The sequence below is a fragment of the Mandrillus leucophaeus genome, unplaced genomic scaffold, assembly GCF_000951045.1.
Source record: "Mandrillus leucophaeus isolate KB7577 unplaced genomic scaffold, Mleu.le_1.0 Scaffold464, whole genome shotgun sequence".
Taxonomy (NCBI): Eukaryota; Metazoa; Chordata; class Mammalia; order Primates; family Cercopithecidae; genus Mandrillus; species Mandrillus leucophaeus.
This window is the reverse complement of record NW_012104965.1, coordinates 804,522-831,300: the sequence shown is the minus strand read 5'-3', so window position 1 is coordinate 831,300 and position 26,779 is coordinate 804,522. Positions and strand designations below refer to the sequence as shown.

Here is a 26,779-nt window from a genome sequence, read left to right as displayed (position 1 = left end):
TGCTGGGATTACAGGCTTGAGCCACCGCGCCCGGCTCCAAAACATTTCTTAATATCCTTTCCATTTAGCCTTCCTTGGTTTTTCCTTTCTCTGGGTTTGCTTGGAGCGGGTACAAATCTTTTTCTAGAAAACTGCGTTGCAGTTTTGTGCACATCTTATTTACTATTGTGAAGGCAAGTTCTGTGTCATAGGTTCTGGGAAGGCAATGGTACATAACGCAGAACTCAGAGTAAGAACTCAGTGTTTAAAATATAAATTTATACATTTACATATTTATTTATAGGCTGCCTACACAATAAACCAGGCACAATGTAATGTGCTAGAATTGGCAGTGACAAATTGGACAAATGGTCCTTCTGCAAACCTCTAGTTTAAACAGGAAGACAGATACTGAATAAATAATTAAAATGTGACGATAAAAGAAGGATAAGAGACAGCTGAGAAACCTAAGCTTTTCTAGGGAATTAGAGAGTTAATCTCTGACCCTTATTTTTAAGCACCAAGGTTCTTTAAATAGAAACTAATAGTGGGAGATGTGTTTCCCCAATCAGTAGCAAAGGTCAAGGAATTCGCTGTCAGTGAGCTACTGAGAAAGTCTTACATGTCAGAATACCTATTACAGGTGCTCCGAATATTTAGAGTATAACTATATTTAAATGGGTTACATATCATAGTATATATTAATTAAGATAGTAGATTTCTGTTCCCAGTGGATGGTCTGAGAACAAATGGCTTTGATGGAGGATGACAGGGAACTATAGATAAAATCAAATCCAAATGCCTTTGCTGAATCATTTCTCTCTTTGGTACCTTGGTTGGCATTATTTCCACCTGGTGATAGAACTTGAGTTGTTTCCTTGAAAGTGAATAATAAAGGAAGAGCAATTAACATGGTGCTGAAGATGCAATTAAATATATAAGAGTGTCACTTCATGATTCATTTATGTTTATAAGTTATTCATTTATAAGTTTCTGATTTCAAAATTTTAATGAAATATATTGGATCTCCCACCTACCAGCATACAGGACATCCTACAACTATTTGTGGCAATAAAATTAAAAACAGATATACATCCACAAGTCAAAGGCTCAGTTAATTTAGAAGGGTCACTAATATTAATTTGGCTCAAGTGCCATGTCATTGGAATGCCAAGGCTGCAGACACCAGGCTTACAGGTGCAGACCACCCTACACACCTGTCATAGTGTATTGGGAAACTGAACCAGGGTGAAAACTCTGGCTTATATTGTGACAGGCTGACAGGGGATAGGCTGCTATACCACTTATTGGAATTAAGAAATATGTTATTAAGGGCTTCTTGACTCCCATTGCACCATAGTTACACGTGTTCTATGGTGCACTTGTTGTTATATTTATGCACAAGTCCTATTTTGCATATGAGCTTTTATTACCAATATGTCTCCTGTCTAGCACAATGGCAGGTACATAGTAGCCATTTTGTAAATGTTAGGAGAGTAATTCAATTTAACTTGTTCAGCAAATATGCCTTGTCCTGTTTAGCTGAGGACACAACAGTGAACCAAACAGGCAAAATCCAGCTCTCATGGTGTTTACATTCTAGTAAGGGAGAAGACAAATAATGGACAACAGCAACAAAAAAGATGTTAAGAGAGAAGGGCTATGGAGACAGAGAATGTGAGGTAAAGAGGAAGAAAATGTTGATGGGGTGCGGAGCTCTGCTATTATTTTATACAGAATGGACAGGGAAGGTCTCTTTGATAAATTTACTGAAGAATCATGAAGGGAATGAGGGGACAAGTCACTCAGAACCTAGGAGAAGAACCTAGGAGAGAAAGCATCTGAAGGCAGAAAGTGCAGCAAATGAAAACTCCTGAGGTGTGGATGGGTTGGGGTGATGGAAGAGAGACGCCAGGAGGCCATGTGGCTAGACTGGAGTGAATATGGAGGTGAGGGTTGGAGGCATGGTCAGGGATAAGGAAAGGAGTGATGGAGATGGGATCAGAGAAACAGCCACTGGGGTGAGGCTGGGGGAGTCTCCAAGGGCAGATCATGGAGGGTCTCGTAAGAGTATTATGAAGCATTTTGTTTTTACTTTGAACAACATAGGAGGATTTTGAGCAGAAGAGTGACATGTATGTTGAGACTTTGTAGGGGTGCAAAAGTGGAAGAAGGGACACCAATTAGGTCTCCCTGAATAAATTAGTGGATGAACGAATGAAAGCCAATTAGGAAGCAGACAAAGATGAATTCATTCTTGTGGATCCCCAGTGGTTTTCACTTAGGTATACACTTTCACTCCACACTCCTGACTACTCTAATTTTTAAAAAAGGCATTTCTGGCCAGGTACAGTGGCTCACACCTGTAATCCTAGCTCTTTGGAAGGCCAAGGTGGGCAGATCGTTTGAGCCCTGGAGTTCAAGACCAGCCTGGGCAACATGACAAAACCCTGTCTCTACAAAAAATGCAAAAATTAGCCAGGTGTGGTGGCGTGTGCCTGTAGTCCCAGCTACTCAGAGGGTTGAAGTGGGAGAATTGCCTGAGACTGGGAGGTTGAGGCTGCAGTGAGCTGTGATTGTGCCATTGTGTTTCAGCCTCGGTGACAAAGTGAGACTCCATCTCAAAAAATAAATAAAAACATAGAAGGGTGTTTCTGTCTGCTTTTCTGAATTCAGGTCAACCTGATTTTCTAAGGTATGGTCAGTAGTCAATGGTAAGTATTTCTTAGAACTGGAATAACAGAAAATTATTCAAATCCTTTATCCAAAGAAGATTCTACAGAACAAATATGTATGAATAAAACATATCCACAGCTAACGCTCATGGTGTCTACTTGCTTTAACAGTTCAGACGTATGCTCTCTAAGAGGTAGCTTGTAATTTCTATTGATACAGGGATGTGGCAAATGGCCTTTCTGTTTTGAGGATGAAAGAGAAAAGATATGGAAAATCCAGAGTCCACAGTGTTTGTTTCTCTATAATATTCTGGGCATAGAATGAAACCTAGATGTTTAAAGAGACATGAAGTTGATAGATCCTAGCGGCTGGCTAGTACACTTAAAGGTGGAGTGACTAATTATATTAGTTTTCCAGTATAATATTGTTAGATTTTGAGTTTTAGATTTCTATATACACATTGACTTTTTCTTCTCCGGTTTTTAAAATTGTATTTATTTTTCTGAAACAGGGTGTTGCTCTGTCACCCAGACTGGAGTGCAGTGGTGTGATCATGGCTCACTGCTGCCTCTGCCTCCCAGGCTTAAGTGACCCTCCCACGTCAGCTTCCCAAGTAACTGGGACTGCAGGTGTGCACCACCACACTCAGACAATTTTTGTATTTTTTGCAGAGCCAGGATCTCCCTATGTTGCCAGGGGTGGTCTCGAACTCTTGGCCTCAGCAATCCTTCTGCCTTAGCCTCCCAAAGTGCTGGGATTACATGTGTGAGCCACCATGTCTGGTCTCCAGTTCTTATGTCATAGATATTAAGTTTTTCCAAGCCCTAGTCTTTGTAAGTAAAAAAACTAAGAGCAGTTCTTTCCTCACGTAGGCGTTCCCTTTATTGATCAAATTCAGACCTGGAATTATATTAATGACACTATTGAAACTAAGTCTGACTTAGTTGTTTAGTTTTCGGTGTAGATCACTAATCACTTTTAATCTTTTTTTGGATTACAAATCCCTTTGTAAGTGATAAATGTTATAGACTCTTTCTATAGAATAATGCACACGTGCACACCCATAAAATACACAGTATAATTTCAGGGAAACCATCGATTTTCTGAATCCTATCTATGGAATTCCTTAGCAAGAGGTCAAATATTTAATTATATCATGTATGCATTCAGACTAAGTCCATTGTCAGTATGTACATGTATAAGTGAAATCAGGCTCATGTAAATAGAAGGTGGTGAATTCTCCCTAGAATTTTTACTTTGTTCTGATTATAATTTTTTTCTTTCTCTTTCATTTTTGGCCAGTTTTTCCTTACTTAGTAAGGGTCACAGAAAATTTGTTCCCTTGCTACTTTGAGTGTTTTGGGAAGGTGTTTTTTCTTTCTTGTTCTCATTCCAGTGAACCATCGTTTTAATTTATACATGGGTGATTCCCATCCAGGAAAGATTAAGACAATAAAAGACATGATCTGTACTGTTACTCTTGTGAGACAATAAATTTCCTCATTGTTGACAGACTGGGTTAGAGTTTTCTGTTACTTGCAACCAAAGCAGAATCAAAGATTTCTAGGTTTCTAGAGTAAGTTATCTAGAACCAAAACGGAATCAAAGGTTTCTAGAGTAAATTCTCTTGATACATTTTAAAAAGCATGAAATCAATATTCCTAATGACATTTTCACCTCTATTGTAGCTGTGCCACCTACTATTGCTAACTGAATTATTTTTTGCATGGACCAAGTATCAGGCTTACTTGCTTGGATCAGCTCCTTTGAAGTAGGCATTGACTGTTTCTGTAAATGCTGCTGCAACAGGGAGAGTGTCCTGGGCTCCCATGGTTAGGGGGCTGGGTCCCCTGGAAGAACCTGCATGAAATGAAAAGTTTTCATTTATTATGAACTTAAGAGACACTTTAGTATATGTGAAATTAAAAGCCCATTAAAGGATTAAGGAATAAAATCTACCCCTTAATGTTAAAAAAAATGTTCTAAGAACCATAACTCTGTATATTCAACATAGAGCTCAAGTATTTAAAAGGAAATATTTGGCTAGTTTACAGACAAACACACTTGAAATTAATTCAATTACGTATTTTGGCACAGAAAAGAAAATCCAAGCAGAACAAAGTCATAGGGGTTTTCAAATGTTTTGCATAAAACATAAGGCAGTATTTGCATGACAGTTTGTACAGCAGGTGGTTAATAAAGACAATTATTAGTTTCCTATTTGAGCATTCAGTTCAATCAATTGCCCATACTAAAAACTTTTTTCATTTCTTCATTTTGAATAGCAGCCAAGTGGTATCACATTACCCATTTTTTTCCTGGATTATTTCCACTTCAAAAAGCCCAGTTACTCTCAGATCAAGTAAGCTCAAGTTTACATGTCCAAAAACATGCACAACCAAAATATACACATTGACTTAGCACAAGACATAAATGCACTAATTCACACTATTAAAAATAACGCCGGCTCTCATGTCTGTTGAACACCTGCTATACACAGGTGTTCATGCAGATATGGGCAAGGCATGTCTGTACGAACACGGGTGCCTTGCATGAATAATCTCATTCAAATTCCACATCGGCCCTGTGGGATAGGTATGATTATTCCCATTTTATAGAAGAGGAGACGGAAGCTCCATGTAAGTGACTTGCCTAAGATAATATAGTTAGTTAAATGACAAAACAAAAATTCAAACCTAGGTGTATCTCTCTATGGAACTCATGTTTTTCCCACCATACCATGCAGTGTTCTAAATGAAACATTTTCCTGTATCATTTTGCTGTAACCTGTAGCTTCTGAAAGCATCAACATTTAAGATAATTGTTTTTGTTATTGATCTGTGGGCATGGTATTGAGCAGTAAAGTTTTGGTAATTATTACATAAAGTATTTAATTATGTCACATACGCACTGCTTCCCCTTCCTGCCAAACAAAATGCATTTACTCCTTCCCACTCCGGGCATAGACTATATACTTTAGTGTTAGGCTTGTTTTCTTTTGCCTTCAATAACTTTTGTCCTCTTCTCCAGGTCTGAAAATAATTTACCATTCATACACCTCCCTCCTCAATAAAGCTTTCCTTGATCACTCTAGTTCATGCTAGCCTCTTTTCTGTCTCCTCTTGGCTTTCAATATCTTGGACTTGGCAATTGACAATTAATTTAATAAACAGTTATCTAATATCTAATATCTACTATGTATCAGGTATTATGGTAGGTGTTGGGGATTCACAAACACATGGTCTTTGCCCTCAATAAGTTACAGTTCAATGTACTGATGTCATCAGCAGCAGCATTGTGATCATCAACATCATCAACATTCACTAATCTTAATTACCTCCATTATTTGTTGCACACTTACTGTTTTATATATGTATTACCTATGTAAATGTATGAAGTAAGTATTGTCTTCATTTTACAGTTTGATGGAACCAAGGCTCAAAGAGTTTATACAACTTGTTCAGTCCTGCACAGCTGGTATGCATAAAGTTTAAGATTGGCACTGGGGTATGTATGAGTTCAAAGCTTAGACTCTGAGGACATTATTATTTTGCCTTCTTAGTACGCAATTATATACCAAGTGGGCAATTACAGACTCACTGGGTGAGTCTGAAGTTGGAGTATGCATGGCTAAGTCTTTGCTGCCCATGGAGCCCTACATTTTAAAAGGGAGTTACAATGGCATTAGCTTCTTTAATGAGACCTTGACAGTCCCTAAAACCCAGCCTGGATGATATTGGCCTTCCACTAAATACATGTTGAATTATCCACGGTTGGGTCTCAGAAAAGTAAGATTTATGCACGTTTATGAACAATAAAGGCACAATAAACACAGGCCATTATTTTGTAATGGTGTTGTTCAGTTTAGTTGCTCTTAGTTGTTAGTTCAAATGTTTATTGAGCGACTACCAGTTTCTGGAGAAGAATGGCTTCTCTAACTGTTGGTTAAAATTAGGCCACAGTGGTAAGAGGGCTGGACTGTTACCACTCTATCAGGGTCATTGCTACTATGCGATTGAAACTTGGCGTTTGGTGAGGAGGATAGATAAATCTACAATCAAATGGAGTGATTTGATAAATTCTTTAAAAAAATGAGCAAAGCTCTATGAAAGCACTTAATGATGCTTGTATAGGTCAGGGAAGGTTTCATTAAGATGATATTGGAGCTGAAGTCTGAGGAAGAAGATGAGCTTACAAAGAGTAGAAGGAAGGACGTCTACCTTGTATGTACGTGTGGAGCTGAGCAGACACATTTAAGAAACCACAGAAAGTGTGGTACTGTTTGTGCGTGTATGTGAGTGTGGTGGGTATTGAAGGGTGATATGCGGAAGCAGACGAGGCTTGGGGAGTTAGCAATTAGGTCATGAAGAGTTTTATATAAACATTTAGGAAAATTTGTCTTTATAGCCATTAAAATCATAATTCCTTTTTGATAATCTAATACAAATCTAAGAATACTTTTTAGAGCAAAGCACACATATATACATCATATTTATTATTTAAAGTAGAATTATAAATTTCCTGAGGTTCTTGGGGTTCTGGAAGTTGGGTTAGAACAGCCTGAATGGAAGATGGGAGGTCTCTGAAGTATTTGAAACAATGGGCATCAGTTTAGAGCACGCTAGCTATGTAAATGTATGAAGTAAGTATTGTCTTCATTTTACAGTTTGATGGAACCAAGGCTCAAAGTGTGGTGCATAGTTTAGTGAAGGAGATGATAATGTAGATGAGGAGATTTCTTAGGAAAAAAGATAAAAATGAGGAGAGAAGCAGATGCTAGTATATAAAGGGCATGTCATCATCATAATATTTTTCAATTCTGCAAAGCATTTAATAGTCTTCTAGGATAGTCTTGTGAATAAAATAGTAAAAGTTGTATGGATCATAGTCTTGCCAAGCGAATTGACAATTAGATAAATCACAGTATCCAATGAGCATGAATCAGTAGCTATACATCCATTGTGAAGGAACTGTCTAGTGGATTATCTCAGAGACTGGTCCCTAGTCTGGGCTCTTTAGTGGCTTGGATAAAACTGAATAAAGTGCTCAGAAATGGCACATTGTAGTGGCTAAGAGCATGGGATTTAGCATCAGACATACCTGGGATTGAGTCCTGTCTCTGACACTTGTTATCTAAATGATCTTTGGCAAGGATGATGTCATGATACCCACTTTGTAGGCCTGTTCTGAGGATAAAATGAGGCAAAGCATTTAGCACTGCGCTTGAACCACAGTAAGCACTCAGTAATGATTAGCTACTTTTATGATGATCATCATGGCAGATTCATTAAAAGAGCTAAAATTTTTCTTACATTTTTGAGGTACTGAACTGGAACTTGTAAGAAAAATATCAGCAGAAACAAATGTAAAATTCTTATATATCAAGGTGTAAAATTAATGAAACAATTGTGGTTTGGTGAAAACTTGCTTGGAAGAAGAATATGTGAAAAAAAGCACCTGGAGGTTTTAGTTGATCGTCAAATTTTCTATTGTTGAGTTCTAAACCTCTTGCCTAGCTTGGGCTATATCAAAGGATGAGTAAGAGACACATCACTAGAAATGATGGTTGTAGTGCTTTTTGTTTGCTTGTGTGCTTTGTTTTAAAGCTCACAGATGGCAATTGGAACACACATCCACAAGTCAAAGACCACACTCTTCAGTGTAATGATACACAAGGCCATCTGTGGCATGATCAAGACCCATTTCTCCTTACCCACCTTCCCCTACGTCCCCCAACAACACATCCTCTAGCTATGATAACTTCTGGGCACTATAGTCCTTATGGTAGAACTGATCAGTGATGCCAGGGAAGCAGAAACACACAAAACAACAAACATTTACAAAGAACTTTCTTATCTTTAAGGATCCAAAATTTATAACCCTAATTTCGTCACATCCCTATACATTGCAATTGATATGCCATTTTGTGTTTTACTTTTTCCCACTTACAATATTTTTTATTGCTATTTAGTCTACATATCATTTTCTGCAACTATTTGTTATTCTACAAACATTGTCCAAATGTTGAACCACTTCTAGATAGCAATCTAAATCCATCTTTGTTTAAACTGGTATTGTTTTCCTTTTTTAATTTCCTTAAGATGTAATGTATTCCTACAAGTAGAATGACCAAATCAAAAGGCAGATCAATGTTTAATTGACAAGAATACCAGGTATTTTGCATAAAGATTATACTCAGTGAAAATGATATGAGTAATAAATGAATGCTTTCATTCCCCCATAGCACCTCAGAGAGTTTTTGTTTAGTAACATTATTGGAAAACAGGGCTAAAACCAGAAAAGTGTCCAAGATAATGAGAAATTCAAACCTTATGGCCTAAGAGGACTAAGAGGGGCCTGGAAATTGTTTTCTAATAACTGAAATAATATTAACAGACAGCGACTCTGGAGACCAGGGTTCAAGGCTATAGATCTGCAAGTTAATAGCTCTGTGGCCTTGGGGAAATCTCTTAAACTTAGGTTCCCTCTATCATGAAATGAAGGCAGTAGACTGCATAGTGTCTGTGTTTTAAGATCCTATGATTTTAAGTCATCTATAGGCATTTAAAATTTTTACAGTAAGAATAACTTTCTAACAGAAAAATAAACTGTCCTGAAAACAGCATGCCCTCACTGGAGATTTGGACGGCTCTGTCGTATTTACTGAGACACTACCATGTACAAGATAGTGGTGAGGACATAAATATGTAGTCTTTCAGGAAAAAAGACATAAACATATGGAAAACTAAATAACAATAATGTATGCAAACAAGAGGTTAGGTAAGATGATGGTTCAAGTGACATCACTATGGGATTATTTCACTGCAAGACTAATTACTAAATGAGTGGTATAGCAGAAGCTATTAGTTGATTTAATAAAGGAAACCTGGACTCTAGAGTCATATAGACTTCAGTGTGAATCCTGGCTCTTTGGCTTACCATCTGTATGTCGAGGGACAATGTATTTAAGTCTCTCTGTAATCAGTTTCCTCATCTTTAAAATGGTATAAAGATAGTATCAATGTTAAAGGCTCATGGTGAACATCAAACAGCATAAATTATTTGTGAAATACTTAACATGGTATGTACTTGAAAACATATGACTAATATTATTGTTTTTGTTGCCGTCATTTTTGTCAGGGTGAACTTTACTGAGGTTGTTGAATTAGAATTGGTTCTTTGAAGTTCAGTAGGTTTCTAGGCAGAAGCAAAGGGAGATACAAAACAAATAGAATTCTTCTCTGAGCATGGAGTTAGCGTAGAATTCTTTCAACTTCCTTCCGTCACTAAAATTCTATCATATAATCTGTGCATGTGTGCCTAATTTTTCACATATCACATAGGTAGCTATTATATTGATTTCAGTGGCTTGATAATAATACTTGTGTCAAAAGGAGATAAAGTTGGTTGAATGCATGTTTATTTTATTCAAATAAACAAATAGATTATTTGAATAATCATAATTAATTTATTAAAATGTGAGTTCCTGTAATAATTAGACATTGTGCTAGGTGCCGAGGGATACACAGAAATGTATGAGGCATATCCTTCCCTCTATGGAGTTTATTGTATAAAAGAGGATTATAATATTAACTACAAATGAAACACTGTATGAAGTTAGACAACAGTCTAATATTGTAATTATTATATTATTGTTAATAATAATTTACCAAGAATTCAATTGGAGGCAGTATTTACTGACATGGTTTTTTTGTCTGTCCTTCAATAACATCAAAAATCAAACACTAACGTGGCTTAAGTCCTTTGTACACTGGAGTGTACACAGGTTAGGTGTAATTATCTCTGGCCCAAAGTGACCCTGCTGGTAAGTGGTGAAGCTGAAATTCAATCTTAGGTTTTCTGGCTCTCTTAATGGTAATTGTAGCAGTAATGAAAATTTCTATCTCTTACTGCATACCAACCACTATTCAAAGGACTTTACTTATATTAATTACTAATCCTGGTAATAAGGTAAGTTTATGGGCGCTATAAGTACCATTCTTGCCCTTGTTTTACAGATGAGAAAATGGTTTCAAGTCATTCAATAGCCTTGCCATCGTCACCTGGCAAGTAAACAATCAAAACAGAACTGTGATGCAAACCAAGCACTGCCTGACTCCGGATGCCACCCTCCTCCCTACCTTGCTCAAGGAGCATAGAAGTCAGGAGAGAGTTATCTTAGGAACCTGATGATGTATTTGTGGTACCCCCGGAAGGATGAGTTGCTGCCATTAGCCTCTGGACCTCCAACAGAAAAGCATCTCCAGAGTACTGGGAAGTAATTGACATGCATGCTTTGAGGGGGTTCTGAGGAACGGAAGAGGGCACAGAGAATCACCAGTGTGTGACTGTGTGTTTTCTGAAAGGCAGTTTTCTGTGACTCTCATTACCAAGCAAGGTCACACAGATATACATATGTAGACAGCCTGAGGTAAAAATAATTTAAATTCTTAATAGCAGTATGACTTCTGACATCTTTAAAAGATGAGGTCCTTAATTTATGAAAGCATTTCATGGGGAGACAAATGAAAAATGAACGTGCGGAAGGAGAACAGATTGTATATGTAAGTGTTTAAAGAAGAGGAAGAGAGTTTTTAGAAGAGAAATAAAAAATTAGAAAAAAAAGAGGAAAGAGAAAAAAAGCAAAATGCACAGGTACAGAAATTGAATACAAGTATAAGGTTTCCTTTTATAAATAAAGGAGCGTTTGCCTCCTGAGTTTAATCAAGGTGCCTCCTATGCACTTCTGCCAGTCATGTGCAGTAAGCAAGCCTGCATTCGGGCAGGCCAGTCTCCTCTTCCTGTGCACTTTCTCCGTTTTCCATATAATCTCGTTCACTTTGCAATGTTGAAGTTTAGCGCTTTCTCTCATCAAAGCCAGCTCATGAAGACAACGTATTTTCAGTTTTACATTTAGTATGAATTTATGTCAAACTAGTGGCTCCCTTGGGGGTATTGTGGCATTTTCACAAAATTAACAATAAATGGTAATATCTATTATGTAATGTATTCATACTCTGTGCAATAATTCACGTGTGTTATCTTCCTTAATTTGCACCACCATCTCACCAAGTAGGTGCTATTTCAAACAACTGTTTCTTATAGGAAAGCTAGAGTGCTTAAGTAACCTGCTCAAATTCAGATAACAAATGCCTGCAATAAGGAGTCTAGGATGGCGTCAGAGGGTGTGGGCTTCAGTCTTGACTGTGCTTCTTCAATATTTGACCTGAGATGGTCAATGATTCTAGCTTCATCTCTGTTAAATTGGGACAATAATACCAGTGCTCCCAATCTTATCCAAATGCAGGAAGGATCTGCACCACTAATGCCAGATGCGAAGATAGCTGCGTATTTTACCTTCTGTTCATCTGAGGTTGGAAACAGTCACCCCGAAAACACAATCTGAAGCATGGACAGCAGGAGAGAGTGGGCTGATTTGTTTACTGACTGTCCCCATTTTGCAGGCTATCAGGCCAAACAACCGCCCACCCTACCAGATCTGCTGCAGGCAGGGGGCAAATGACCCTTATGCCCAGGGATGACAATACAGGGATATAACCAACAGATGGAGACATCAGAAAGCCTCAGAGTGCATAGAAGAGAGACAATGCTCCAGAAGATATATGAAGCAGCAAAGAGTGAAAATTAGACTAGTTTTTTCTTTAAAAGCTGATTGTATTAGTTAGAATTAGGAAAAAGATACATGAGACCCAACTGTATAATAATTTATAGAATATGTTATATATAATGCAGGGACAAAGAGAAAGAATGTTGTAAAGAGATTGAATTAATTCTGAATCTGGGTTTTACCCTTACTTTGTGACCCTGAAAAATTACCTGACCTCTCTGAGTTTCAGCTTCATCACATTGTAAAATGAAGAGAGTACCTTTTGCAGACATTCGGAGGATTAAATATGATGATACAGGATGTTCTATGTTCTTGTTATTTGAGGATAGTCAATAACAGAGAAGTCATTTAACAATTAAGGTACTTAAAATGGATATTAAAATTTCATAGTACATAACGACAGACAGGTTTGATTGAGATTCTAACCTGTCATAAACTAAACTTGTGAAACGATCTTTTATTAACAAAGTTTAAGCTACATTAATAATTGAGTTCTTATAATGAATAAAAATAATTTGTGTTGATTTTTTGGGAAGGGTATATTTTTCTGATAAAATTGTATTACAGCTTTACACATCACCCAAGATTTAGGTTTGGCTTTGATTCACGATCATAAATGGAGCATTATTGCAGAGTTAATTGAGAGTTTTATACATTATTCTAAGGGTCTCTCAGTTTCTTGTCTTTGTTTTGAAGTGGCTCGGATGTAAGCTTATGTTTTTCCCTCTTTTTTAGTAATTAATGGTTTTAATTTCTGTTAAATTCTAGACTGACAATGACTTTGGGTGTGATGAAAAGCTTTACATCACCAGTTTCATGGACTTCATGGAATCCTATATCCTTTCTAAGACTGGCAATTTCACTTGCAATAAATATGCACTGTATTTGCATGGTATATCCATTGTTTATATGATCAGATGTCTACGGGAAAACTTATTGGGTTCTGCATTCATGTAATGGGTGGGAATGGACACCAGTGTTAATTGGGAAAAAGTGTATTAGAATGAGGACTAAGATAATAAGTAAATAGTTTCATGTTGCTGTGGTCTTTGCTTGTCTTCAGAATCCAGTAACTGCAAGGTAACCAAGAGTGAACACTGGGACAAAGAGTTTCATTAGTTTATGTAAATTACAGTACCTGACACACAGTAAAAACTCAATAACTTGGCAGCCATTATCATTAGCAGTGAAGAAGAATTTGCCTCACAGTCATGACATGTAACATACTGTTTCAGGCTCTCCTCAGCACCAGATGCATTTAGTAAATGAGGAAAGCATAAAAAGAAAAGTAGAAATTCTTTCTATATAGTTCAGTAGAAAGAACGGTATCATGAGAGCTTAACTTGAAAAGGTAAGTATGCTCCTGTGACATTGTAAATCTTAGCTGAAGTGATGATTAATAAAGTTACTTGTTTATCATAGCAAAAACTTTTCAAAAATGTTTAGGATAGGTTTGGGAGAAAATAAGTCAAAATAAAGTTATCACATATAAATTTTTAATTTTTTTCCCTTTTCTCTAAATCTTGGAATATTATGATTGTAGTTGGCTTAGATTATATAAAATATTATATAAAATATATAAGATATATAAAATATATCTTTCTGAATTCTGAATTCTGGGGATTGTGCTAAATGTTCCACACACATTTCCTTATTAGATCCTCACACTTTTAAGAAAGATGTATTGTTATCCCCATTTTACACCTGACAAACTGAAGCTTAAAAAAGTCAAGAAGCTTCTGTAAGTGCTGCCTTGGCTTCTCCTGTCCCGAGGTAAGTAGCATCAATTGACCTGCTGAGTGAGAATACAGAGGAAAAAGGGCAAACCTCAAAAGGGGAGGAACAATATTATTGAATACTTGCTATGAGCTAGATACTGTCTTTTATGCTTTACACATAGTGCATCATTTAATTATGACTACAACCAGGTGTCCAGATAAGCATTACTACGTATTACAGATCAAGAAACTGAGTCTGAGAGGAGAGAACCATTTACTCATGTTTTTGCAGCCAGTAAATGGTGGAGTCAGAATTCAAATCTAGATTCACTTGACTCCACACTTTTCCATATAAGAGCCCCATAGGCCTCGTCCTCACCCACGGTGGCACTGGGTGAGTTATCCTTGCTACATGCTTTTCAGAGTGCTGCATATTCTCCTTAATGAAAATGAGGGAAGTGTACTTAAGAAAGTCAGTTCTCCAACGAGAACACATGGACACAGGCAGGGGAACAACACACATTGGGGCCTGTTGGGGGCGGGAGGTTGGGGAGGGATAACATTAGGAGAAATACCTAATGTAGATGACGGGTTGATGGGTGCAGCAAAACACCATGGCACATGTGTACCTATGTAACAAACATGCATGTTCTGCTCATGTATCCCAGAACTTAAAGTGTAACAGTTAAAATAAAAAAGAAATTCAAATGATTAATAAACATGCTTGGATGCCCTAAATAAATAAATAAATAAATAAATAAATAAGAAAGAAAGTCAGTTCTCATAGAGTAGAATTAAGAGTACTGGATTTCTGAGTATGTAAATAGGATTAGAGTTATTTCCAGTCTTCCTCTTCATAAATCTCTGCTCACTTGCCCTGGTTATATATATATATTTCATGTGCATATATATTTTTTCACTTTTCAAATTCTGCTCAGTCCAGAAACATACAGTCAATTGACATTTTTCTCCATGTTTGGTAGAGAATTTGTCTTCAACCTGGGTCTTTGCCTAGAGCACCTAAACTGTCATCCAAAATTAATGCCCACTTGAATTAACTTCCTAAAATGTTTGACTCAGAAAATGAGAAAATTATACTTTCTTTTTATTATTGAAGTCAGAACAAGTGTATTCAACAAAAAAACTACTGTTAAATATGAACATAAGGCAGAAGACAAAGCCATAATAAAAATGAAAGAAAAGTGAACGTACACTTGTTCAAATTGATTTCCTCAGTTAGTCTAAAAACAGGATTTCCTTTGTCTTAGTATGAAGACTCATACAGCCAAATTTTAAACACTTTCACGTAGACAGCAGTGAGAGTTTGATCAAGCATCGGAAACAGCCAGCTATAGCGTGGTACTATGAAGAATATGAATAAATATATCAAAAGCTAATTTATGTAAAGCACTTGTATACGATGGCCACTGTGCTGAACACATTACATGCCTCATGTCTTCTAATCTCAAAACATCTCTTTGAGGTACACTCTTTTAAATTAAACCGTAGTGAAGTTAAATAACTTGCTCAAGGTAATTTGCTCTACAGTAAGTAGGGGAGCTGGGACTGAAAACCAGGTCTAACTTCCATTGTATTATTAAACCCTACCCTGTGTTAAAGATGTTCACCCCTACATCCTAGGAAGTTGTGATCCGAGATGTAGCTGCAGGCATGGCATGCCTTCTCAAAGCGGAAGTATCACCCCAAAGGGAGTAAAAATTGGTTCTTTGGGGAAGGTGAAAGAAATCTTACTTGTTAAATATATAAAGCACACAAATATACATATAGCACATGACCGGATGTACAGTACATCTGTGATATTAGAATTCGACTTGGGGAGCAATTAGGGAAAAACAAGGTCTAATAGAGGCTCTCTGGGCAAGGAAAGAGGGATAATGAAAAAAAGTTTGAGAAGCACTAATCTCAGGCTTAAAAGGGCCAAAGATGTGAACGCCCCTGGACAACTCATCAACTCTCTTGGAAAATTAACAGTTGTCTACCAGACTGTGCAACTGCTGGTGGGAGAAACTGCCACATTCTTTGGAATCTAAGCTACAGAATTTTGAAAGATGAAATGAGTAGGTTATGACTGACATGCATCCTAAAGGGACACTCAGATGCTAAAACTGTATCTGTCAAAAATTTCTTGTTGACTTTCAAGGAAATTGTTTACTTTGCAACAATTTATAAGTAAATTCTGGAAAGCTAATGCAGATAAAATTCTGGAAAGCTAATGCAGATAAAATTCTGGAATTTTTGATGTGTCACAAAATTAAACCATCAATGCAAAGAATATAAAGAGGTCAAAGTTATAAACATATGGTATAGAAAAGTCATCACGCCACTATGATATTAACTGTAACTGCTGATGGCCAGAAGTGATTCAGATGTGTCTGCAGATTCTGAATACGAAATAGATTTAGGCTCAGTTTCTGATGGTTATACTGAAGATAGTGACTTGCACTTTGTCTATTATTATTGGTCGGGAAAAAAAAATGCTTTTCTACACTTGACAAAGTTTATTTTGCACCCAAAAACTTGTGAAAACAATGGAGCATATCCCAATGTATGGCTTCTTGGGATGAAGTAAATGCAGCACACATATTTGTGTGTGTATGTGTGTCAGTGTGTGTGTGTGTGCAGATACATGCAGAGAGGGTTTCATCAAAAATTTTCACCAAAACATCAAAAATGTTATTTCTACTACTCTCTAAATAGTGTGATTTTGGGGTGATATTTACTCTTTTATTTATACTTTCCCATGTTTGAATTTTTAAAAGTAATAATATGTTTAACTTAATGTCATGATCACAATAAAGCCAACTGTGAGCTATTTCTAAATTCTTTGAAGTGTCAAGCGGAATACTAGCATATGTTAAAATAAAATGATGCATAATTATACACTGTGTGATAATATAAACTATACACGCACACACGCAGACTCACATTCACATGCAAAATCTTAGAACTGAAAAACATCAAAATGATAAAAGCAGTCATCTACAGTTATTTGATTATAGATCTTTTTAAAAATACCTTTCTATTTTTCCAAGTTTTCTATAATGTGTGTTACTTTGATATTGAGGAAAAAATGTAAGTATATATTGATAATTACTTTGGAATTTTAAATATCATTGAGATTTCTACATTTCTTCTTTCTTTTTTCTTTTGTCATCTTTACATTTATTTATCAAAGAGAAAAGACAATGTTTAGATTAAAATAAAATGTGAGATAAAGGTAATGAAGATGAGTAACCAAATTAAAATAAATGGTTTGATAGTAAGAAGCAAATTATAACAAAAAAAGTTTCAGATTATACTGAAAACAATAATTCATTAAAAAGAAGAAATACATTGGTGATCCAAAGTAATGAAGAAGTTCTCTTGTTTTGTTTTGTTTTTGTTTTAATATAACTGGAATTCAGAAAAAATTTGTTTTTTATTTATTTTTTAAATTTTACTTTAAGTTCCGGGATACATGTGCAGAATGTGTAGGTTTGTTACATAGGTATACATGTGCCATGGTGGTTTGCTGCACTCATCAACCCGTCATCCAGTTTTTAAGTCCCACGTGCATTAGGTATTTGTCCTAATGCTGTCCCTCTCCTTGCCTCCCAACCCCTGACAGGCCCCGGTGTGTGTTGTTTCCCTCCCTGTGTCCATGTGTTCTGATTGTTCAACTCCCACTTATGAGAACTCTCTTTTATTTCTTGAATGGGTCCTTGCAGTTACAAATTGGATGCTGGTAATTTTGAGCACTACTGGAAGTTATTCCCCCAATGAGACTGATAAATATGATTGGAGAAGCAGGAAGAATGCAGTCTGCCACAGTTTGACTGCCTGAAAGCCTGCTATTTGAGCTGCTAGTTTCATAGTAAATGGGCTGTGTGTAAAGTCCAAAAAAGGCAAAAATCTAAGGAAAGGAGTAACCGACATTAAATAACTCATACTTCCTCTTCCTAGATTCATTTGCCACAGTGATGATCGCAACTTTTCCGAAACGTCCTTGAACAATTAATATTACCCTTGGGACACTTCTCCAGAAAAACCTTTCGTGTTTTCTCAGGGCATATTTCAATTCTCTGAATCAGATCTTAGGGGAAGTCATGCTGTTATTACGCTGAATAGAAGACGAAGAAACACAGTTGTAAATAGCACACACTGCCTGTGTGAATGTGCGTCAGCAAGAAAAGAAGCCCCAAGGCCATATTCACTTGGGTCCTGGTGACTGGGTACAGCAGAGTCAGCAGAAGAGAAGACAAAGTCCACGACATTTTTTGTCTGCTGACAGTCCATGCTGTGGCAGAAATGATTACACACACAGTGCAAAATAGTTGAAGACATAAACAGGTTAAAATCTTAAGGACAGTGACTTATGTTAATGCCTTATGTTAATGTCTCCCAGTCAATCTTTGATGTAATAAACGAAATGATTAATATGAAATTCTTAGCACATGCCTAGCACATATCAAATATACCTTAATACTAATTATTATCTTAGGAAATGATTACTTTTGAATAGTATTTTATAGTTTGCAAAAACCTTATACAAGTAACTGTCTAAAATTTGTTTGGAGTATATGTGGTGCTGATCAAATATATCCACACCAGACACTTAAAAAGGCTTATAAATGGGAGCTTCTTCTGAGTCTTAGTAAAATCTCTTTGGATCACTAGTATACTTTCTTCATTCATTTATGTCAGAGGTTCATAAAAAGAGTATTCTGAAATGGGGTAGGCAGTCGAAGTCTGTGGACAGCTCTTCTTAAAAGACATAATAGGAACAAACTCTATTGAGGTCATCAGCCAGCAATTGCATGTTGAAGGCTCAGAACCATCCAAAGATGAAGCAGTTTCCCCTTGGAATTCTCAGCTTCTCCATTCTTTTCTCAGGAAGTTTGAAATCATTTGTCAAGTCTGCAGAAGTGCTATGATTTACAAATCCTTTAATAAAAGAGAGGGTAAAAGATTTTCTGCCACATCTCCCATTAGTGTTAACACAGAACCCCCAGGAGTACACTGCCATGCAGAACATTAGTCTCAACAAGTCAGCTTTAATAATGGGCTCTAGTGGAGGCAAAGGGTGTACAGCAACGCAGTGGCGTGATGCTTCCAAATCACTGTCTTGCTCCATACCAGCACAGAAAACACTGCTTATCATCTCTGCTGACAAGGAAGGGAGACCACGTAGCAACTCACAGCAGAATCAAATTGTCATATTTTCATGTAGAAGAAGACAAGAATGCCACAACTGAAGCTTCTCCAAAGCAGCCAAGAACTAAGTAAAACACAGCCATGTTACAAGCAAAGGATGCATGAAGTTGGAAAACAGTTGCTTATATCTGAGTGCTTTGCATGCACTGTTCTCAGTGTTTAATTTTAATCTTGACCACAACCCTATGAAAGAGGTGCCATTATTATTCCAATTTTCAGAGGAGGAAACTAAGTCTTAGAGAGGTTAAGTAACCTGCCTAAAGTCACACATTGTGCTGAGGTTGTAACTAAGATTTAGAAGGCTTATTCCAGAACTCATGCACAAACACACATACACACACATACACACACAGAGTTCTTTTTCTCTTTATATATGTGATACGAAATATCTATGATATGCAATATACCATGTATATTCCATATTTCATATATATCATATATGAAAACATGATATATATCATATATGAAAACATGTGAGATACATCATATATGAAAACATATATATCATACTGTAGGTTACAGTCATATATTATATATGATACATATCATATGTAAAATGTGATATAGCTGATATACTATATATGTATACTATATCAATATGTCAATATATCAATATATCATACATATGGTATAGAATATATGTGTGATACATATCATATCATATATGACACATATATTCCATATAATATCATATATGGCACATATATTCCATATCATATCATATATGATATATATATTCCATATCCTTTTCTCTATTAGCTCTATGTGTGTGTGCATGTGTGTGTGTGCATGTGTGTGTGTGCATATGTATGTATATGTGTACTGAGAGCAAATGGATATGCGTTAATTAAGTAATTTCTAATACTAGGATAATACCAAACATAGCTTAGGTTAACATTTACATATCTCATAAGATTTTCTATTAGACTCTAACATAGCAACATGTTATAGTGCTTCAAAGTAGAGTCTATGCAGGTATAATGTTGCTCCCATTTCTTCCATCACCCTAACTACTAGAACATTTTTGCAATTCTACCATTGCCTTTGCTACAGGATGCTTTATATAGGAAGTGCCAAACTCTTCTATTTCTTCTGTTCTTCTATTTCTTGTGAACTACTGGAAGGCAGAAGTTGTATTATTTCACTTCCATAATTCCAGCACAAGGGCTTGTAGCTAAGAAGAGCTCATGGACTGGTTGTGAAGCACTGAATGCAGAAATAAATGAGTGAATATTCTTTAACTTTTCTATTCTGTTACTCATTTTCCTGCTCTGGGGAGCTATTTAACTTACAATTCAGGTTTTAAAATTGTCCACACATAGCAACCCTTCTTTTGGGGGGGCTCAGGACTTTCTGCTATTGTTGTTAGTTCCCCATTTGATTACTCCAGTCAGATGAGAAGTCCTGTTCTAGAATCTACTTTTGCACCCAGGGAAGTGCAGCTGACATGCAGGGTTCCGTTCCTCTATGGGGAGTGAAAGGCTTCAATCTTGAGCAAAGCAAATGCTGCCCAATGTTTATCTATTTTAAACCTATTAGATTGTGTTTTCTTTTGCATGAGAGACATATTCAGAAACAACTGTGTTTTGAACCATTATGGCCATAAGAGGAAGAAACTACATTATCAGTGAGTCTGATAGACACATAAGAAGCTTCTAAGCATAGTCACCATCAGACACCCACGAGATCACTTTAGAGACCAGGAAGAGACCAGAAATGAGAAACAAATGCATCTTGGATGCAATACCTTCTTGGTGTCTTCCTTTAATTCTTATTTAATTTGATGCAACATCAAGGCATGGATAATTTAAAACCTTTCATATGTATAGTACTTTATTAAACAAAAACAATGTATCTTATCTGATTTTCCCAATTATCCTGACAGGTGGGTATTATGCTTTCCATTTTAAAGATGATAGAACAGAGACTCAGAGACATTAAATATCAAGATCGTATGGTTATTGAGTGACACAACCAAGACCTGAGTAGCATAGTGGTTAGGAACATCAGTTTTGTGACATAATAGTAACTTCCATTTAACGTATTTAACCACTGACTAGGTGTGTTATCAGTAACTCCCCTCTAACGGATTTAACCACCAACTAGCTGTGTAATCTCAGAGAAGTTACCTAAGTGCTCAGAGCTTCTGTTTACTCATCTGTAAAATGTGAATAACAATAGTACCCACTTCCTAGGACTGTTTTGTGAGTGACATGAGCTTGTGGATGTGGAGTAACTAGCTCAGAATGTAGCCCATGTTAAGCGCTCATCAGCGATACATTGCATCAGCATTACTGGCAAAAACAGCAGCACCCCAGATACGCTGAATCCAAGCAAAATGATATTTTCACCAACTAGGTCCTCCTTGCATGGTGACACGCTTGGAACAGAAGGTAACACCTGCTCTCCAGCTTTCCCATCTATGGAATTCTAACATGAATTCTGTACATTTATGTCCTCCCTAGAAGCCTATTCCTTCCATTTTGGCCTAGGCCTCAGGCCAGAAACAGGGGACACTTTGCTGGCTTTCTGTTCTGTCACTAGCATGACAGTCCTACACTAACCATGAATAAGACAGGACAATTGCCTCAAAGAGCAGGACACCAAGTATAATCAGCATGCTGGTCAATGTCAAAATTTTCAGAACCAAGCAACTAATTTATTATGAAGAGGTAAAGTATACTACTGAAACCCTGGCAGAACTGCCTGATAGAACATTTTGCAGGTTCAGCTCAACTTTAATCTTCTTAACAGGTTTAGGCTATTAAAAAAACTCTCTGTGACCTTCAGTTATTTTAATAGAATGAATTTTTCATTTTAGATATACAATACAGTCCACATATAAAAACTCAGAATAGCTAGGGAGCGTGGTTCTAATATTTCTAATGAAGACAGTCTTGTAAAACTGCTTTTAATGTTTCTGTATTGTTTCCCCAACCTGGTCGTACTTAATGCTGTGATTTGCAGAGTGGGTACATAAACATTTTCCTGTTATAGATTGAAAGGGGCCTTCAGTGGGGAAAGTACTATGTCCCACTTGAGAATAATGTGAATTTGGCATAGCCATTGCTTCCCAGAAAATTGGTCATATCTTCCAATTTTCCTTTCTTTAGTGACTCTCAAATGAATGAATTAGTATTCTTGTGACTGCATGTGAGAAATTTGACCTGTTCATTTCTTGCTTTATTGCTACGTCAGGGTAAGAAAAGTCGAATGCTCTATGGCTATAATTGTGACCTGCCAATTACTGAGCAGGGGTATTTAATAACCTGCTTAAGATGGTCAGACATTTAAAATGCCCAAAGAGAAAAAATATAGCTCCTATTATGTAAATGATTAAGGTCCTTTCAGAAACGTATTTTTCCTCTCTCAGGTCTCATCTGGATAATGAAAAGAACTTGAGTGTCTCCACCTGGGTTAGTGGACTGAGAACAGGAAGAACATGAGGACAGAGGTCTCAGTGGGGTCAAAGGCTGGTTAATAGGTACAAAATTACAACTAGGTAAGAGGACTAAATGTTAGTATTCTATAGCACTGTATGGTAAATATTGAAAACAATAATTTACTGTATATTTCCAAAAAGAGGATTTTGAATGTTCACAACCCAAAAAATGAGAAATATTTGAGATGATGGATATGCTAATTACCCTGATTTGATTATTCTACATAATACACATGTATTGAAATATTACTTGGTATCCTATAAATAGGAAAATTATTATCTGTCAACTAAAAATAAAAGGGAAAAATTAGATGTAGTATCAGGAAATTAGAGAGCTAGAAGGCTAGATTAGGGCAAAACCTTTGTGGCAAGGACTGAATGAGATTATGTAGGTACAGTAGGGTGAAGTGATGGAGCAGAGTGGCCTCCGGATAGGTGGCCAGAGTTTGAATCATTAGTCTCCTTTTTTTTTTTTTGAGATGGAGTTTCACTCTGTTGCCCAGGCTGGAGTGCAGTGACATGATCTTGGCTCACTGCAACTTCCGCCTCCTGGGTTCAAACAACTCTCCTGCCTCAGCCTCCCAAGTAGCTGGGATTATAGGCACATGCTACCATGCCCAGCTAATTTTCGTACTTTTAGTACAGGTGGAGTTTCACCATGTTGGCTGTGCTGGTCTTGAACTCCTGACCTCAGGTGATCCACTCGCCTCGGTCTCCCAAAGTGCTAGAATTACAGGAGTGAGCCACTGTACCCTGCCACTCTGTCTCTTTTGACTGTGTGACCCTGTGAAAGTTACTTACATTACCTGAATCTCAGTTTCTGCATCAGTGAGTTGTGCAGGTGAAATAAGATAATAGATGGAGACTGCTTTACACATGGTAAATTCTCAGATGTTAACTACTCATATTCATTATTGTTTTTATTTTATTTTTCATTTTTCAACCTCAAATCCCCCAATTTAAAACTGCAACCCTCACTATGCTCTATTCTCCTTTCCTATTTTATTTTTCCTATAGAACTCATTATCATATTCATACTATATATATTTTACTTATTTATCTTTTTATTTTTAACTTTCCACAGTAGAACATAACCTCTGCGGGGACAGGGATTTTTTCTGTTTTGTTCACAAGTGGGGAGTGCCCAGGACAGTGCTAGTATACAGCAGGCAGTCACTTAATATTTGTTGAATGAAAGAATATTGCTTCCTAAAGTCCCTGGTGTACCAAAAGGGTGACAAATTCTTAATTATGAAACAGCTGAAATGAGACTTGCCAGGGGAACGATTTCCAGGGTGTGGCCAGAGGTGTGGAGTACTGAATAAAGTGGAGAGAAAGCTTGTTGGAGCAAAAATCAAGAGGCCCTGGAGCCAGCGTGTGAGACAGGTCACACACATACACTCTATGTCACAGGATGATGCTGGGAAGTGAGGTGGCACAGAGGATGACACGCAAGCTGCCAGCACCTCTAACGTAAATGCAGAGGACTGCTCTGCGGTCAACTGTTAACAGCAATAAGGAGTGGAAGAGGGTAGAATTATCAGACGGCTGCTCTCACAATCAGGAAGGCTTTGGAAGTAGCAATAGGGAGCTAAGATAATCCAAACTCTGCCTGCTAGTCCAATGATGAACAATCCACCGAAGACTGAAGAGAGGTCTCCATGGAGAGTTCTACGGAAGTGATGGCTCCTAAGAGTCAGGATTTTGTCAGGAAACAGGTGGACAAGTTCATCTGAGAGACTGAAATGTAGAGAAGGATACTGCTAGACATGTGATGTTCCTGGTGGGAATGATGGGGAAAAGACCAGTAAACAGCAGCACAGGGCAGTCTGGAGATGAGAGTGTGTGAGATGTAAGAGGCTACATGAGCAGACGATAGAGCTGATATTCCCACACGAGGCCACTTAAGAACTTAAGGCAGCAGACTTTTTGTTTGTTTGTTTTTTATCACCACATATGAGATGATTTTGTAGTTTAAAAAGCTAACCAAGGAAAAGTGCAGCACATTTCTGGAAACATCTAGATGTTCAAACACTCTAGGGAATTGTTCAAATATCTAGCAGTCCTATCTTCTATTTAATATTTGTCATGAAAATATCTTGCCCTCCCACCTCAGAATACTTGATAGCTTCAATAGGGTACAGTCTTTGATGAATTTAAAAAGTCATCACCATTTGGGGTGGGCACGGTGGCTCACGCCTGTAATCCCAGTACTTTGGGAAGAGGAGGCGGTTGGATCATGAGGGCAGGAGGTCGGGACAGTCCTGGCTAACACGGTGAAACCCCGTCTCTACTAAAAATACAAAAAATTAGCCGGGCGTGGTGGCGGGCGCCTGTAGTCCCGGGGAAGCTGAGGCAGGAGAATGGCCTGAACCTGGGAGGCGGAGCTTGCAGTGAGCCGAGATCGCGCCACTGCACTCCAGCCTGGGTGACAGAGCGAGACTCCGTAAAAAAAAAAAAAAAAAAAAATACAAAAACAAAAAAATCACCATTTGCAATCTTTACTGAGTTTCCCAACTTAAAATAAATATAATTCTTATTATAAATTCATATTTCAGTGAAGCTGTTTCTAAAAGTAAAACATTCAGAAAAGCACTAGGACTTGTGAATTAGAACCACTAACACTTTTCTATCTCTATTATTAACTTAAATTTGGAAGTGCGAAGCACCTCATGTTATCCTCAAATAAAGTCACAGGCCACTTAGTTGATTGGTTGATCAGTAGCTCAAATATTGACTAAGTGATAATGATATCTAAAGCACTGTAAGAATAAAATGATGAATAAGACAGAATAGGGTTTTGAACACTATAAAAATACTATTTAGAAGTCAATAAATAATAGTTGAAAAGCTATTTGGAACTGATGACTATTTTGATGTGGGAATCTTTCTTCTTCTACATTCCCTGAATGAAGAATTGAAGATAATGATAATTAATATTAATAATAACAAATGCAGGTAAAACCAGAGTGCCCTAAAAGAATGTTAGAAATCCCATTCAATAAAGCATGTTGAAGGAAAATGTTTTTGCAGTATAAAAATTTAGGCGGGGGCCCTATTTTCAAGGTAAATTAAAATGTCACCATTTCTATGTCATTTTATCATCACAGCAGAAAAATTAAAAAAAAATTCTTCTAGGTTTTACTAGCTAAAAATACCCAAGTCTAATGACTGTACATGATGAAAACAAATCTCCATGTAAAAAATATAGCCTTTTTTGCTCAGAGATAGCAAGGCATCATTTTTAGCTTCTTCTAAGGCTTCCCTCGATGTGCATTTGAATATACTTTTACCTGCATAAACATTTTTTAGCGAGAGAAGCAGTGACACCGACATTCTTGATACAGCTATTCACATATCCTTTCAAGTAGCCTCCTTTATACTTAAACTTGAACAAAGTCCAAGATTAAGATAATACAGTACTAGAGATTTCAATTAATTTCTATTAAAACTCTTCTCGCATGACTTCTCTTGGCCCAAGTTGAGATGCTTAAGGAATTTGGATCTCACTAATTAAAATGGCAATGTTACCAAGTTTAAATACCCAGAAATCTACTGACAAATATATTTTCATAAAATGTGATATGTTATTCTATACATTTATTAAATATTTATATTTGATTGATAATATGTATTTTTAAAACAAACAGACAACCAAAAATGTCTTTAGATTGGTTTCTTCAAAAAGGATCTCTCTCTGTCTCTCAAAATAGATCCACAATAAAGCGTAAACAAATAAGCTGACACATACATTAGCCAAAACAAACAACAAAAAACTCTGACAGTTGTCGTTGTTGTTGTTGTTGAGCTCCAGACAATTATTTGAGGGTTGGCAAAGTGCCTTGCTTAATTTCCTAGTTAAAAGAAGGTAAACTACATCATCTGATGTGACCAGATGGAACCAAAGTGCCTTTAAGTATACAGGTATTGCTTTACCTCAAGATTACCAACCTATGCAACTGGAGTTTCTTCTTTGGCAACATGCCGATTAGTTAAAAAAAAAAAAAAAAAAAAAAAAAAAAAAAATACCCGGGCACTTATTAATTTCGTTTAATTCAAAGAGAAAATTTAGGAGGTCACAAGTTGCGGACTTTGCATCTTGGTTATCACAAAATTAATGGC

The 26,779-nt window shown here is 36.8% G+C and overlaps 1 protein-coding gene across 7 annotated transcripts in view; it reads right to left on the bottom strand.

Annotated features, from left to right (window-relative positions):
- Positions 1-26,779, bottom strand: part of SGIP1 (SH3-domain GRB2-like (endophilin) interacting protein 1) — a 226,544-nt gene that overhangs the window by 27,340 nt on the left and 172,425 nt on the right. For all 7 annotated transcript variants that reach the window (XM_011994958.1, XM_011994955.1, XM_011994960.1 and 4 more), the window contains one exon: positions 4,404-4,515. In XM_011994958.1, the coding sequence (XP_011850348.1) occupies positions 4,404-4,515 (112 nt within the window). The remainder of the gene's footprint in view (positions 1-4,403; positions 4,516-26,779) is intronic.